Genomic DNA, 16,316 nt, shown 5'->3' on the forward strand with positions numbered 1-16,316 from the left:
TTCTCTTGGTGTGCAAGCCACCACGATTTAATACTCGTATCGATTTTATCCTTTATCTGTTTCAGTGGCCTTTGTATGAGGCGGCATCATATGGTTGAGCTTGATTTTTTCTTGTTTTAACTTTAGATTCTTTGTTATTGTTTTTGGTTCTCTCAAGGCTTCATAGATATGCTTGGTTCAACTTATCTCTACAGGCCTGTGACTTGGGACGATATCATCCTTTGAAATCATATAAACCTAATCTGTTATCGTGTATAACAGATATTAGAGCTCGCGAGTGAAACAAACTCTATTTAATTAAGGATTTCCAACTATTTTGTCTTTTAGAGTAGAAAGTTACCACAAATATTGAGGCCGATCAATACTTGTCTAGGCACAAGCCTGAATTATGAGTTATAATAAATTTGTAACTTCATCATTATGAGTTATAATAAATTTGTAACTCATGTTTATAAATTAATAAATTAATATTTGAAAATATAAATTTCTTTTATATGTGTATGCGACTGTTTTGTTTTAAATTCTGTCTTTAAAACCAAAATGTTCTTTTAGAAACCAAACATAATGCTATAGTCATCAATTAAATAATATCATGCAGTAGAAATTATCTGTTTCAAAATAAACTCAAGTGGGTGTTACTTGGTGAGAGATTATATTTCTTAAGGAAATAGCTTCTCTCCCATCTTAAGTCTTCCATCTTAAGTGGTAGAAAAATATCTTATGAAATGTCTCTATGAATTTAGAAGAGTATTTTTGGACACATTTTTTCACATCAAAACACATCATAATTGAGTATTTTCTCATATTTTTCATAAAATTTAAGCTGGAGACGCATCTCCGATTTCACCATATACGCAATCCATACGTTCTTAACGATACAAATTATTTTGAGATAAATAATTCGAAGATGCATTCTCGTATTCATCTTAGACAAAATAGGAAGATGCATTTGCGCATTCACCAGGATTAAAATTTTTTGAATTTGTTTTAAATATACATCGATGTAATTATGTAATTGACGACATTATAGCTATACTATCATATTAAAATTTATATAAATTAAACCATACACTTATCAAATAATATGAAAATTGCCATATATAAGTGAATAAATTATGAATCCATAATGAATTAAATATAAATTACAAACGATAATAGTGATCCTAATACAAATACTATAAACTTCTGCGTATGTTGGATCCAACCCCCTGTTTCTACAGTGTCTCTTGTATTGCAGTTTCGTTTGTGCCTCATCAAGGATGACATCTACAATGTCCCTTGCCTTAGAGCCTTCCAAAAAGACTCCCTTGTCTATACTCATTTGTGCAATATCCATGATATGTCGACATCTAGGCAACACATCAACAACATGATCTTCCATAGTCTGCTTCTCCTTTAGTATCTCTTGATGAGCTGACCTAGGTGGATCACCCAGAACATCCGATGTCATATAAGGATGTGACATCCTAAAATACCACTAGATGTAGTTGTATGTGTCACTCAAGTTGTTAGGAGTTAGGGTACCACGTGCCTCATCCGGTACTAAATAATTAAGATAATCATCATACATGACATCCACATCTCTGCGTGCCATAAAGGGAGAATCATACTCGAAAGGGTCTCCGGGAACAAACTGCATGTAGCTGAACTGCGGCATGATGCACTCAGGAAGATGTTGATACATCATACGTGACCGACAAACCAACCATCAAGAGTAGAAGACTATGTCGTCCAAGGGACGAGTTTGATGGTGATTGGTGCATGTAGCATATCCTTACTATAGGTCAGAACATATGACCAGCCGTATATGCGTGGGAAGTGCTAGAGGATCAAAGTCTAAAAAAGGTGCATATGAATCATTAGTAATGGTGTAGCATAAGTGTTATGAAAATAATACACAAATAATAAAGGATGCAAATATATTACCATCAACAGTGTGCAAATAATTATATATATTTTGTCTTTCACATACAACCTTCAATTTATTTGTAGTACAAGTATACCAAACAAGCGGTTTCCAATTGTACTCATTAATCCGCTCCAAGTTAGCGAAGTATCTCAGATAACCCACATCCACATAAGTGACACTTTTGTCCAAAAAATGGACGTGTCAACCAAATACAACATGTATGATCTCAATTCGTATGCTATATGATGCATAACCTACTCATCATCACCAACGATCTGCTCTACCGCATGTAACTACTGTTTATACATTCTCTCCTAGAATAGAAACCTAACATGACACCCTCATGCGGCTTCTATCTCCTGCATGACATCTTCTGGGTCAGCTCCCAGATAGGTTACCATCTTCTCCATTGGCTCATCTTTAATGATCCTATTGTGGTATAACAGTTCCCCTTAATCGAAAGATGTAGCTGACATGAGACATCGTCCAACGTGATAGACATCCCACCACGTGGAGGATGAAAAAATAACGTCTCAGAGTGTCAATTCTCTACAAAGGCGAACATCATACCATGATTAATTATAATATATTTGTTCATGCATAAGTCTCGCAAGTCAGATAGTTGCATCATGTAACACCCTTCTAAATACCCCAAATATTTATTTTTAACAACAACAAATAAATCATACATATCAGAGTAAATACTGCAACTCAAGGGTGTCACATAACAACTTCTTCATAAAATTCACCATAAAGGCAGTCATGCTCAATTTTATTCAACATAAAAACTTCTTTAACAATACGCAGCGGATAAAATATTTCAACATCTGTAATTCATCAAAATTAACATTTATTCAACAATTCAAACATCCCGTCCCGATGTTACATCTATCAGAGCATGACCCTCTAACCACACTAGACTTCAAGCACTAGCTTCTATTCGACTCACTGCTCGTTACCTGAAAAATATTGTAAGGGTGAGTTCCTCAATCGATATAACAAATATTATAAATTATCATGTTATGTTAAGTAATTCTACACATTAATCACCCTAATTATATCATGCATTAGGCAACGGCACAGTCAACTCAATTATCATATTCAAACACAACGTAAAGGCAACTCAATAACAACATCAAATGCAACTCGATGCGACTCGACTCTTCATGCATGTGGTACCATTTGGAGTAAAACTCCCAACTTAAAAATCATTGCCAGTTTAGTGGGCATCAAGGCATAAGCCTTCAACTTTCAACTTAAAAATTTGCCAATCCAGGCCAACGTGGTGTGAGCAAAAGCCCCATAATTTTTGCCAATCCAGGCCAACGTGGTGTGAGCAAAAGCCCCGACTTAATGCATATGAATGTATATGGCATGTACGACTTGCAACTTCAACAACATAATAACAACAGCAACACAACAGTTTTTTCGACAAAACAACTTAAAATCAACGTTGGCTCATCAGCCTACAACTTAGTATTTTCAACGAAACAACTTATATTCAACTTTGGCTCATCAGCCTACAACTTAATATTTTCAACAAACAACTTAAAATCAGCTTTTCAACATATTTGCCTCAATATTTCACAACATAAACTCAATAATTTCGTGCATCACAATTTACTCTGATAGGCTAGCTACCAATTGCATGTACAACATAATAATCAACTATTTTTCTTCACTGTAACAGTGTTAACCGGTTAACGCTATAGGTTAACCGGTTAACGCAGGAAAAATTACACTTCCAGGCAAAACGCAACAGTGTTAACCGGTTAACGCTATAGGTTAACCGGTTAACGCAGGCAAAACTCAACATTTTCACTAAATATAACAGTGTTAACCGGTTAACACCCTGGGTTAACCGGTTAACGCAGGCGAAACAGCAGTTCCTGCGCTAACACAAGGCAGAATGCAGAGTTTCCGCATTTTCCGCCGTTGGAGGACTTCCGGACCTCCGATTCCAAATCCGTAAAAAGCGATACGTTCAGAATCTCACAACTCACACAGCTACCGATCTAATTTCAGCTTAAATTCAACTTATTCATCATAATATTTCAGCATCCATAATCTCAATTCGGTCAAATTAACAGCTTATCACTACCCATTGCATGTTAATCGATAATACCCGTTAAACGACGATAAACCCCCCTTACCTGATATAATCCGGCAAATCTCTAAGCTTTAGCTTCTCCGTTCCTCAACCGTGCTTTTCGGCTCTTTGCCCTTCTTCCTCTTCTCTGCAGCTTCTCTGTTTCTCACGTGAAACCTTTTCCAAAAATGAAACCCTTTCCTTATTCCAACTTATATATTTTTCCAATAATTATTATTAATAATAATAATAATCCAATAATTCAATTTTATTTAATTAAATTAATAAATATATTATCAACTTAATTAAATAATTCTTTTTCTTTATTTGGGGTGTTACAACTCTCCCCCACTAAAAGAGTTTTCGTCCTCGAAAACATACCTCAAGCAAATAACTCTGGATAAGACTCCCTCATCTGACTTTCCAGTTCCCAAGTCACATTGCCACCTGCTGGTCCTCCCCAAGCTACCTTCACTAAGGCAATCTCTTTACCCCGCAACTGCTTCAACTCTCGATCCTCAATCCTCATAGGCGATGTTTCAACAGTCAGGTTATCTCTCACCTGTACATCATCTACTTGGATCACATGCGACGGATCATGAATATACCTCCTCAACTGAGACACATGAAAAACCTCATGCAAATTCGCAAGTGACGGCGGTAAAGCGATACGATAGGCTACTTCTCCTATCCTCTCCAAAATCTGATAAGGACCAATAAATCGAGGAGTCAACTTCTTTGACTTCAAAGCTCGACCAACCCCAGTTATCGGAGTAACACGAAGAAACACGTGATCTCCCTCTTGAAACTCAAGTGATTTCCTCCTCTTATCATGATAACTCTTCTGACGACTCTGAGCAATTCTCATCTTCTCCTGAATCATCTTAACCTTTTCCGTAGTTTGTTGAACAATCTCCGGTCCAACCACAACACTCTCACCGGACTCATACCAACATAACGGTGTCCGACATCTCCTACCATACAAAGCTTCAAACGGCGCCATACCAATGCTCGAATGAAAACTATTGTTGTAGGTAAACTCAATCAAAGGTAAGTAACAATCCCAACTACCTCCCTTTTCCAAAACACAAGCTCTCAAAAGATCCTCTAGTGACTGAATCGTCCTCTCAGTCTGACCATCAGTCTGCGGATGATATGCAGAACTCAATCTCAGCTTAGTTCCCAAAGCCTTCTGCAAACCTTCCCAGAACTTCGATGTAAATCTAGGATCTCTGTCCGAAACAATACTCGACGGAATACCATGCAGACTTACAATCTTCTCAATATACAACTCAGCTAATTTCTCTAACGGATAATCCATTCTGATCGGAATAAAATGAGCCGATTTCGTCAATCTGTCAACAATCACCCAAATGGCTTCAAAATTCTTACTTGTCCTCGGTAACCCAGAAACAAAATCCATACTGATACTATCCCACTTCCACTCTGGAATAGCCAACGGTTGCATTAGCCCAGACGGCTTCTGATGCTCAATCTTTGACTTCTGACAAGTCAAACAAGAATGAACAAAACTCGCAATTTCTCTTTTCATTCCCGGCCACCAAAATAACTTCTTCAAATCATGATACATCTTCGTAGCTCCAGGATGAATACTCAGACCACTACGATGTCCTTCCTCAAGAATACTCTTCTTAAGCTCGGTAACATCCGGAATACACACCCGACTACCAAACTTCAAAATACCATTCTCATCAACTCTGAATTCGCCACCTTGACCTTGATTCACTAGAGTCAACTTATCAACCAAAAGCATATCAGATTTCTGACCCTCTCTGATCTCATCCAGAATACCACTTGTCAACTTCAACATTCCCAATTTAACACTATTGTGAGTACTCTCACACACCAAACTCAAGTCTCTAAACTGTTCAATTAAATCCAATTCCTTAACCATTAACATAGACATATGTAATGATTTCCGACTCAATGCATCAGCCACTACGTTTGCTTTACCCGGATGGTAATTCAAACCAAAATCATAATCCTTCAGAAATTCTAACCATCTCCTCTGTCTCATATTCAGCTCTTTCTGATCAAACAAATACTTCAAACTCTTATGGTCACTGAAAACCTCAAATCTTGACCCGTACAAATAATGCCTCCACAACTTCAGAACAAACACTACAGCCGCCAACTCTAAATCGTGCGTCGGATAGTTCCTCTCATGAACCCTCAGCTGTCTTGAAGCATAAGCTATAACCTGCTTATTCTGCATCAACACGCCACCCAAACCCAACAATGAAGCATCACAGTAAACTTCAAATGGTTCCGATGAACTCGGTAATATCAGAATAGGAACACTAGTTAACCTTCTCTTTAACTCTTGGAACCCTTCTTCACATTTTGAGTCCCAAACAAATGCTTGCCCCTTTCTAGTCAACATCGTCAACGGTAACGCCAACTTAGAAAACCCTTCAATGAACTTCCTATAATAACCAGCCAAACCAAGGAAACTTCGAATCTCAGCAACAGACTTCGGAGCTTCCCACTTAGATACCGCTTCTATCTTAGAAGGATCAACAGCAACACCACCTCTTGAAATCACATGACCAAGAAAACTAACCTTTTCTAACCAAAATTCACACTTGGACAGTTTAGCAAATAACTTCTTTTCTCGGAGGACTTCTAAAACCACTCTCAAATGCTCAGCATGCTCTTCTTCAGATTTCGAATACACCAAAATATCATCAATAAACACCACAACAAACTTGTCTAGGTACGGATGGAAAATCCTATTCATATACTCCATAAATACTCCAGGTGCATTAGTCACACCAAAAGGCATTACAGAATACTCATAATGTCCATACCTTGTTCTGAAAGCAGTCTTCTGAATATCCTCGGTTTTCACACGGATCTGATGATACCCAGATCTCAAATCTATCTTGCTGAACACCCTCGCACCAACCAATTGATCCATCAAATCATCAATCCTCGGCAAAGGATACCGATTCTTGATCGTCACTTTATTCAGTTGTCTGTAATCCACACACAACCTCATAGTACCTTCTTTCTTCTTAACCAACAGCACTGGCGCACCCCACGGTGACACACTCGGACGAATAAATTTCTTATCCAACAGATCTTCCAACTGACTCTTCAATTCAGTTAACTCAACAGCAGACATACGGTACGGAGCCATCGATATCGGTCTAGTGCCAGGTACCAAATCAATCGAGAACTCCACTTCGCGTTCTGGTGGTAATTTGTTCACCTCTTCAGGAAACACATCAGGAAAATCACACACCACAGCTAGGTCGCAAATCATCAGTTTATCTTTAGCCTCCAAAGTCGCTAACAGCATAAACAACTCTGCTCCCTCAGCTACTGCCTCATCCACTTGCCTTGCTGATAGGAACAAACTCTTTCCTTCTTCAATCTCAGGAAAGATCACCGTTTTATCAAAACAATTGATAGAAACTCGATTGAACACCAACCAGTTCATACCCAGAATAACATCAATCTGCACTAGTGGAAGACACACTAGGTCCATCCCAAAGTCTCTACCAAAAATACTCAAAGGACAATTTAAACAAACCGAAGTAGTAGTCACTGAACCCTTCGCAGGAGTATCAATTACCATACCACCAAACAGCTCAGATATCTCTAACTTAAGTTTCACAGCATAATCCAAAGATATAAAGGAATGAGTAGCACCTGTGTCAATAATAGCTACAAGAGGAAAGCCATTAATATAACACGTACCTCGGATCAAACGATCATCAGCAGAAGTCTCAGAACCCGATAAAGCAAAGACCTTGCCTCCAGACTGATTCCCTTTCTTCGGCTTCTGACACTGACTTCCAATATGCCCTTCTTCTCCGCAATTAAAACAAATCACTTCCTTGTGCTTGCAATCAGCTATTGCATGACCAATCTTACCACAGCGAAAACACCTCTTTACTTCAGCAGTGCATACATTACTCTTATGACCAGCTTGACCACACTTGAAGCAAACTATACCAGTAGGAGCGCCTCCCCCACTAGCTCTCTGAGCCGGAGCAGCTCTTTGCTTCCCCTTTCCAGCTGGAACATCATACGGCTTGCCACGGTTTTGATGTTGCTTGCCTCTGCGATCACTGACAATCTTGTAATGAGCATTATTGTCCTCTTCAAATATCCTGCAGCTATCAACCAATTCAGTGAAAATGCGTATCTTCTGATACCCAACAGCCTTCTTAATTTCAGAGCGCAATCCATTTTCAAACTTGATGCACTTCGAAAATTCAGCACCACCACCAGTGTAATGAGGATAAAATTTGGACAGCTCCACAAATTTCGCAGCATAATCGGTGACAGACATGTTTCCTTGCTTCAGCTCAAGGAACTCAATTTCCTTCTTACCACGGACATCTTCCGGATAATACTTCCTCAGAAATTCCCTACGGAATACATCCCAAGTAATGTCTTCACCTGCTACGGTCAACCTCTCGTGAGTCTCTAGCCACCAGTCATCAGCTTCGACTGCTAGCATGTGAGTACCATACCGAACCTTCTGAGCTGGAGTGCAATCCATAACACGGAAAATTCTCTCCATCTCTTTCAACCATCCCAAGGCTGCATCTGGATCATGCTTCCCTTTAAACACCGGCGGATTCTCTCTCTGAAAAGTCGCCAAGCTACGTGATCCAGCATCTCCACCAGCATTTGGCAAGTTCTGCACAGCTTGTGCCATTGCTTGCATTGCGGCAGCCATTGCAGCGTCATTCCTTCCAGCCATTTCAACTTATCAATACAACACAACTTAAAAGTTAGACTAGTAACAATTACACAATTGTTAGACAAAACGACACGACAACTGGCCGGACGGACCAACCTGCTCTGATACCACTAATGTAACACCCTTCTAAATACCCCAAATATTTATTTTTAACAACAACAAATAAATCATACATATCAGAGTAAATACTGCAACTCAAGGGTGTCACATAACAACTTCTTCATAAAATTCACCATAAAGGCAGTCATGCTCAATTTTATTCAACATAAAAACTTCTTTAACAATACGCAGCGGATAAAATATTTCAACATCTGTAATTCATCAAAATTAACATTTATTCAACAATTCAAACATCCCGTCCCGATGTTACATCTATCAGAGCATGACCCTCTAACCACACTAGACTTCAAGCACTAGCTTCTATTCGACTCACTGCTCGTTACCTGAAAAATATTGTAAGGGTGAGTTCCTCAATCGATATAACAAATATTATAAATTATCATGTTATGTTAAGTAATTCTACACATTAATCACCCTAATTATATCATGCATTAGGCAACGGCACAGTCAACTCAATTATCATATTCAAACACAACGTAAAGGCAACTCAATAACAACATCAAATGCAACTCGATGCGACTCGACTCTTCATGCATGTGGTACCATTTGGAGTAAAACTCCCAACTTAAAAATCATTGCCAGTTTAGTGGGCATCAAGGCATAAGCCTTCAACTTTCAACTTAAAAATTTGCCAATCCAGGCCAACGTGGTGTGAGCAAAAGCCCCATAATTTTTGCCAATCCAGGCCAACGTGGTGTGAGCAAAAGCCCCGACTTAATGCATATGAATGTATATGGCATGTACGACTTGCAACTTCAACAACATAATAACAACAGCAACACAACAGTTTTTTCGACAAAACAACTTAAAATCAACGTTGGCTCATCAGCCTACAACTTAGTATTTTCAACGAAACAACTTATATTCAACTTTGGCTCATCAGCCTACAACTTAATATTTTCAACAAACAACTTAAAATCAGCTTTTCAACATATTTGCCTCAATATTTCACAACATAAACTCAATAATTTCGTGCATCACAATTTACTCTGATAGGCTAGCTACCAATTGCATGTACAACATAATAATCAACTATTTTTCTTCACTGTAACAGTGTTAACCGGTTAACGCTATAGGTTAACCGGTTAACGCAGGAAAAATTACACTTCCAGGCAAAACGCAACAGTGTTAACCGGTTAACGCTATAGGTTAACCGGTTAACGCAGGCAAAACTCAACATTTTCACTAAATATAACAGTGTTAACCGGTTAACACCCTGGGTTAACCGGTTAACGCAGGCGAAACAGCAGTTCCTGCGCTAACACAAGGCAGAATGCAGAGTTTCCGCATTTTCCGCCGTTGGAGGACTTCCGGACCTCCGATTCCAAATCCGTAAAAAGCGATACGTTCAGAATCTCACAACTCACACAGCTACCGATCTAATTTCAGCTTAAATTCAACTTATTCATCATAATATTTCAGCATCCATAATCTCAATTCGGTCAAATTAACAGCTTATCACTACCCATTACATGTTAATCGATAATACCCGTTAAACGACGATAAACCCCCCTTACCTGATATAATCCGGCAAATCTCTAAGCTTTAGCTTCTCCGTTCCTCAACCGTGCTTTTCGGCTCTTTGCCCTTCTTCCTCTTCTCTGCAGCTTCTCTGTTTCTCACGTGAAACCTTTTCCAAAAATGAAACCCTTTCCTTATTCCAACTTATATATTTTTCCAATAATTATTATTATTAATAATAATAATCCAATAATTCAATTTTATTTAATTAAATTAATAAATATATTATCAACTTAATTAAATAATTCTTTTTCTTTATTTGGGGTGTTACACATCACATCCTGAAACCACTACTCATCAGGCTGCAGTAGATCCGCGATCTTCTGGCCATAGTTGATGCATTTTAAAACTTCACGGTGCTGCAAAAATATAAATCATTGTCAAAGAATTTAAATATTATAACAAATATCTTTCAAAAAATGTATATAATTGAATTTTGCCTCTCTGTCCCACACATTCCTGGAAGCATGATCCGTATATAGAGGCAACACCGATAAGTTGGACAAGCCTCCTTCAAACCTCTAGGGTGCTTGCGGTGCCTCAACATGTACCAGTGGGGTTTTTAGAGCACCAGGAGATGACACCTCTGCATCAACTGAACTAGAATTGACTGGTGTCTATGATGATCAAGCTCTTTCCCTCTGAACCGATGCATGTTGTGCAACTCTTCTGTGCCTTAATCTATCTTGATTATCAACCATAATGCCTATAATTAAATTACACAAATATTATACAAATGAAACACAATGAAATAAAGTCAAACAATGCAGACAAATAAAATATCAAAATGCATTAATTTTGGAAATCAAAATATTGAGAAAATTCGGAGATCCATTTCCGTAATATTATGCAATTCAGAGAAGGGCAAAAATGGTAGAAATATAGTCAAATCCAACATCCAAAAAGACGCATTGATAAATTAAACTACCTTTCAAACACATTATTCATTTAAATAACGTATCAAAACTACATATTACATAACCTAAAGTTGAATTTCTACAAATGTATATATAAATAAAAAAATATAGAGAAATAATTTTTTTATCAAATGAGAGTTTGATGTTGAGCTCTTGGATGAATTGAATGTTGATGGTAGAATCTTGTACGTGAGTTGAATGAGTTTGAGAGTTTGTGAGTTGAGAGAGTTGAGATGTTTTGAGAGTTTGAAGAGTTTGTAACTTGAGAGAGTAAAAAAGAAATGAGGAAGAAAAGGGTATGGTGTGTATTTCATTAAAACAAAGTTCGAAAATGCATCTTCGTAAGATATACAGAGAATATATTTTTGTAGTATTTTTTGACATATATTAATAGTATAGTTCAAAAATAAATATAAATGAGATGTACTCGAAGATATATTTCTGAATTCTAAGAATAATTTTTTATTTTTCACCAAAGGGAAGGAGGAATATTTAGGTAGAAAAAACAATCTCCATTTCTCAATTATAAATCTCAAAACCCAATTTAGCAAATATTTGAACTATAGCTTGCAAAAGAGATGTGAATATGTTCATATCCCTTCCTATTAAATTAGTTTTTGGTCCAAAAAACACAGCCACATGCAAGTAGAGAATAAAATAAAATAAAATAAAACATTATCATAACAAAAACATGAACGGTCCAAGTTGAAATGACAAAGTAAAGGTTGAATTTGTGAGGAGGAATGGAAAAAAACCAGAAAAGATTAAAATACTAATAATGGAGGCCACAAAGACATCATCCAAGGGCTGATAAGTGATAACGGAATCAATCACATAAAATCAGACACTTAAATAATTATTATCATTATTTATTATTTATATATATTTATAAATATTAAAGAAAAGTAGCTTCAGTTTCGGTTTTGTGTGTTAGGTCTGAGAAAAAGAAAAAGTTAGCGTTAAGTGATCGAATCGAAAAAATGGCTATGGCGAACTTGGCTCGTCGGAAGGGTTACTCTCTTCTCTCATCGGAGACTCTCCGATACTCTTTTTCTCTCAGGTCAAGAGCTTTCGCCTCCGGATCTGATGAAAACGACGTCGTAATCATCGGTGGTGGTCCCGGCGGTTACGTCGCCGCCATTAAAGCCGCTCAGCTTGGTTTCAAAACTACTTGCATCGAGAAGCGTGGCGCCCTCGGTGGTACTTGTCTCAACGTTGGATGCATCCCTTCCAAGGTCGCTCCATTTTTCTTTTCTTATTAGTTCTTTTTTCCGATTTCGATTTCAATTTTCTAATAGTTCGTTTTGATTCTATGTTATATCTAGTTATTAGCTGTGTATTATATTTGTGGATTGCTTATTGATTATGGTTGGAAATTGCTTTTTTGTTGTTTTCGATTTTCGGAATTTTGAAGTAAGGTTATTCTGATGAGGTGCTCTTATAGGTTTTTCCTTTTTGATCTTTGTGCCTTTTGGTGTTTTCATTAGCATTGTTATATGTTAGTAGAATTGAGTGCAATGCAAGTATATGCTGTTATTTATTTGGTGGTTCTATGCACTTGTGTGAATGTGTTGATTTCATTTTCCACATCAAAATTAAAGTCTAAGCTGGATTATTGGTTGGAGGAGAGAATTATGTCTGGCTTGCCTATGTCTGCTAATTTTTGTACACTGGGTTGCATTTTCTTCTAAACATTCCATTGAGTCACTTGGTATTGGGATCCTGAAGACTCTTTTTTTAACCTTTACTATGGTTAAAAACTTGTATTAACCTATAGTGTCGTGTATTTTTGAATTGATGTGCTTCCGTCTGTTAAACTAATGGACAAAGGTTTTGGTTAATGTGGTTGCTGTGTTCGCATTTATTATATATAGTTTGAAGAGGCTTCTTGATATCATGTGTATTCTCTTTTAGCCCTTTTACTCACTCATTTGTGGTACCTTCATGTTTCAGGCACTTTTGCATTCTTCGCATATGTACCATGAGGCTAAACATTCATTTGCCAACCATGGTGTTAAAGTTTCAAATGTGGAGATTGACTTGGCTGCCATGATGGGACAAAAAGATAAAGCTGTTTCTAATCTTACCCGGGGTATTGAAGGCCTATTTAAGAAGAATAAGGTAACCTATGTTAAAGGATATGGAAAATTTGTTTCGCCGTCTGAAATCTCTGTAGACACCATTGAAGGTGAAAATACTGTGGTTAAGGGAAAGCATATCATTATTGCTACTGGTTCAGATGTCAAATCTCTCCCCGGTGTCACTATTGATGAAAAGAAAATTGTATCATCGACTGGGGCTCTCGCATTGTCTGAAATCCCTAAGAAGCTTGTAGTTATTGGGGCAGGTTACATTGGGCTGGAAATGGGCTCAGTGTGGGGCCGAATTGGGTCTGAGGTAACTGTTGTTGAGTTTGCATCAGAGATTGTTCCAACCATGGACGCAGAAATCCGGAAGCAGTTTCAGCGTTCTCTTGAAAAGCAAGGCATGAAATTCAAACTGAAGACCAAGGTGGTTGGAGTTGATACTTCTGGGGATGGTGTGAAGCTAACTGTTGAACCATCCGCTGGCGGTGAACAGACCATAATTGAAGCAGATGTTGTCCTTGTTTCGGCTGGTAGAACTCCATTCACTTCTGGACTTAATTTGGATAAGATAGGAGTTGAGACTGACAAGTTAGGACGGATTTTGGTAAATGAAAGATTTTCAACAAATGTCTCTGGTGTCTATGCAATCGGAGATGTGATTCCAGGTCCAATGTTGGCACACAAGGCAGAAGAAGATGGAGTTGCTTGTGTCGAGTACTTAGCCGGTAAGGTTGGCCATGTGGACTATGACAAAGTACCAGGTGTTGTCTATACAAACCCTGAAGTTGCATCTGTAGGGAAGACAGAGGAGCAGGTTAAGGAAACTGGAGTTGAATACCGTGTTGGAAAGTTCCCTTTCATGGCTAATAGCAGGGCAAAGGCAATTGATAACGCTGAAGGACTAGTCAAGATAATTGCTGAAAAGGAGACAGACAAAATATTGGGAGTACATATTATGGCACCTAATGCAGGAGAACTCATTCATGAAGCAGCCATAGCATTGCAGTATGATGCATCAAGTGAGGACATAGCACGTGTGTGCCATGCACATCCAACAATGAGCGAAGCTATTAAAGAAGCTGCAATGGCAACATATGACAAGCCCATTCACATTTGAAGAGCTGGTTGCTTCTTTCTTCTCTTGTTTTCATTTTTGTCCAAGGATTTACCTTGACTTGGAGAAGATACTTTGTGTGTTAAACTTAGATTCAGGTTTTCCTTATACAAATTAGCTCTTTATTTACATCTATGCGTATGCATAATAAGAGGAATGGTTGTGTTGTTTTTAATGGTTGCTGAATAATATTTTTCTTTCCTTCTCTCAGGAGCAATCTTGTAATCTTGTAATTTTGACTGTTGGGTGAAAACAATTCAATCCCAAGCTTCTGACCAACATGTTGAGTGATCCCTATAATTTATTTTATCTACCCACTTCACTCTTCACTTTGATCAAAAGTGTTCCTACTTTGAACACAAGGGGTCATGCTATATGTGCAGTTGTACACTGCCAAGGAAATATTAGCAAACATCAGTTTTTTATTGCCTATGCTTAAAACTGGAGGGATTAAGTGTGAAAGTCTAATAAGTTAAATTTTTATTTTACCAATTTCTGATGGTAGTGAAACAAGTAAGACAAAAGGAACACTAGCTTAAAACAGTATTAGTATCTGGAGTAAGGACTTAGCTATTCTTTGTTTGTTTACTGTAAAAAGTGGATATGGTTCTGTTCATACACAAGCATTCATTTCAATCTACCACATGCAGTCAAAGCGGAAAAAATGTTATCACGAAATAGGCCAGGGTTTCCCACTAACAAATTGGTGGAAAAAATGGAAATTATAGTATACACTCGTATGTATGTGGTTGAAGTTTCATTTTCAAGGCAAATTTTAAAAATTTGAGTTTGAAATGGGAGAAGGGGACGACTCCTTTAGGTATTCTAGAGGATCCTAATGTAGGGATGTTGGAAGGTTAATTTTTATAACCAATCCATAATTATATAGAGATGTTTATCGAACGTTAATCTCCATAATCAATCTATGTTCATGGGGATTAATTTTCATAACCAATCTATAATTATAAATAATTAATATATTATAATTGATTATTAAAATAAATTGTTAAAATTGGATTTTATTTTTATAAAATGATTATAAATTGATGAATCTTTTATCTAAATAATCCAGTTTTAAACTAATCTATTTTTTCAATATTTCCTAAATTAATGACGTCAATTTAATTAATTTTAATTAAGAGGAAGGTCTGTGTTGATTTTTTTTAATTTGTGAAAAGATGTGTTAGTTTATGTATGTCTTTGAAAAACTGAGTTATTTGGATAAAAATTTATGTATCGGTTATATTTATAACCAATTTTATAATTAGTTTTAATTTGATTTTTTTTTTAATTTTGCACGAATTTTTTATTAAAAAAAGCTATTTTTTTTAAGGAAAAGTATTTATTTTCAAAAGTAAAAAGTTGTATTTTTTTTTTATTTTCAGAATTTACTTTTTCAAACTTTTTTTTGAAAGAAAAACAAATTTTTATTTTATTTTTCTGTTTATTTAATTATTGAAAAAATATATTTTTAATTTTTTTAATTTTTTAATTTTCAAAAAAAAAGTTTTTTTAATTTTTTTAAAATTAAATAAATTTGGTTTTTATTTTAGATATGAGTTAAAACTATATTAATAACATATTCAAAATATAAATTTATTTAAAATTATACTAATAATTAAATAATTTTTAATAATTAAATTTAAATATGAATATAAATAATTTAAATAATCAATTAATTTCAAGACTCCTAATCCTATACAACTTTATCATGAAAACTAACTAGTAAATGATGATGGAAGCCTATTACTTGTTATGGTACTAAGAAGGATATAAGGAGATTTTGTGCGTCACTTTTTCGTTTAAATCTGACATCCA

At 36.5% G+C, this 16,316-nt stretch overlaps 1 protein-coding gene across 1 annotated transcript; it reads left to right on the forward strand.

Annotated features, from left to right (window-relative positions):
- Positions 1–12,043: 12,043 nt before the first annotated feature.
- LOC127138802 (dihydrolipoyl dehydrogenase, mitochondrial) lies at positions 12,044–14,831 on the forward strand. The gene is made up of 2 exons (NM_001427755.1): positions 12,044–12,532; positions 13,251–14,831. The coding sequence occupies exons 1-2, from the start codon at positions 12,278–12,280 to the stop codon at positions 14,499–14,501; spliced, it is 1,506 nt and encodes a 501-aa protein (NP_001414684.1). The 5' UTR covers positions 12,044–12,277; the 3' UTR covers positions 14,502–14,831.
- Positions 14,832–16,316: the final 1,485 nt, after the last annotated feature.

This window comes from Lathyrus oleraceus, chromosome 4 (assembly GCF_024323335.1).
Source record: "Lathyrus oleraceus cultivar Zhongwan6 chromosome 4, CAAS_Psat_ZW6_1.0, whole genome shotgun sequence".
In the NCBI taxonomy this organism is placed as follows: domain Eukaryota; kingdom Viridiplantae; phylum Streptophyta; class Magnoliopsida; order Fabales; family Fabaceae; genus Lathyrus; species Lathyrus oleraceus.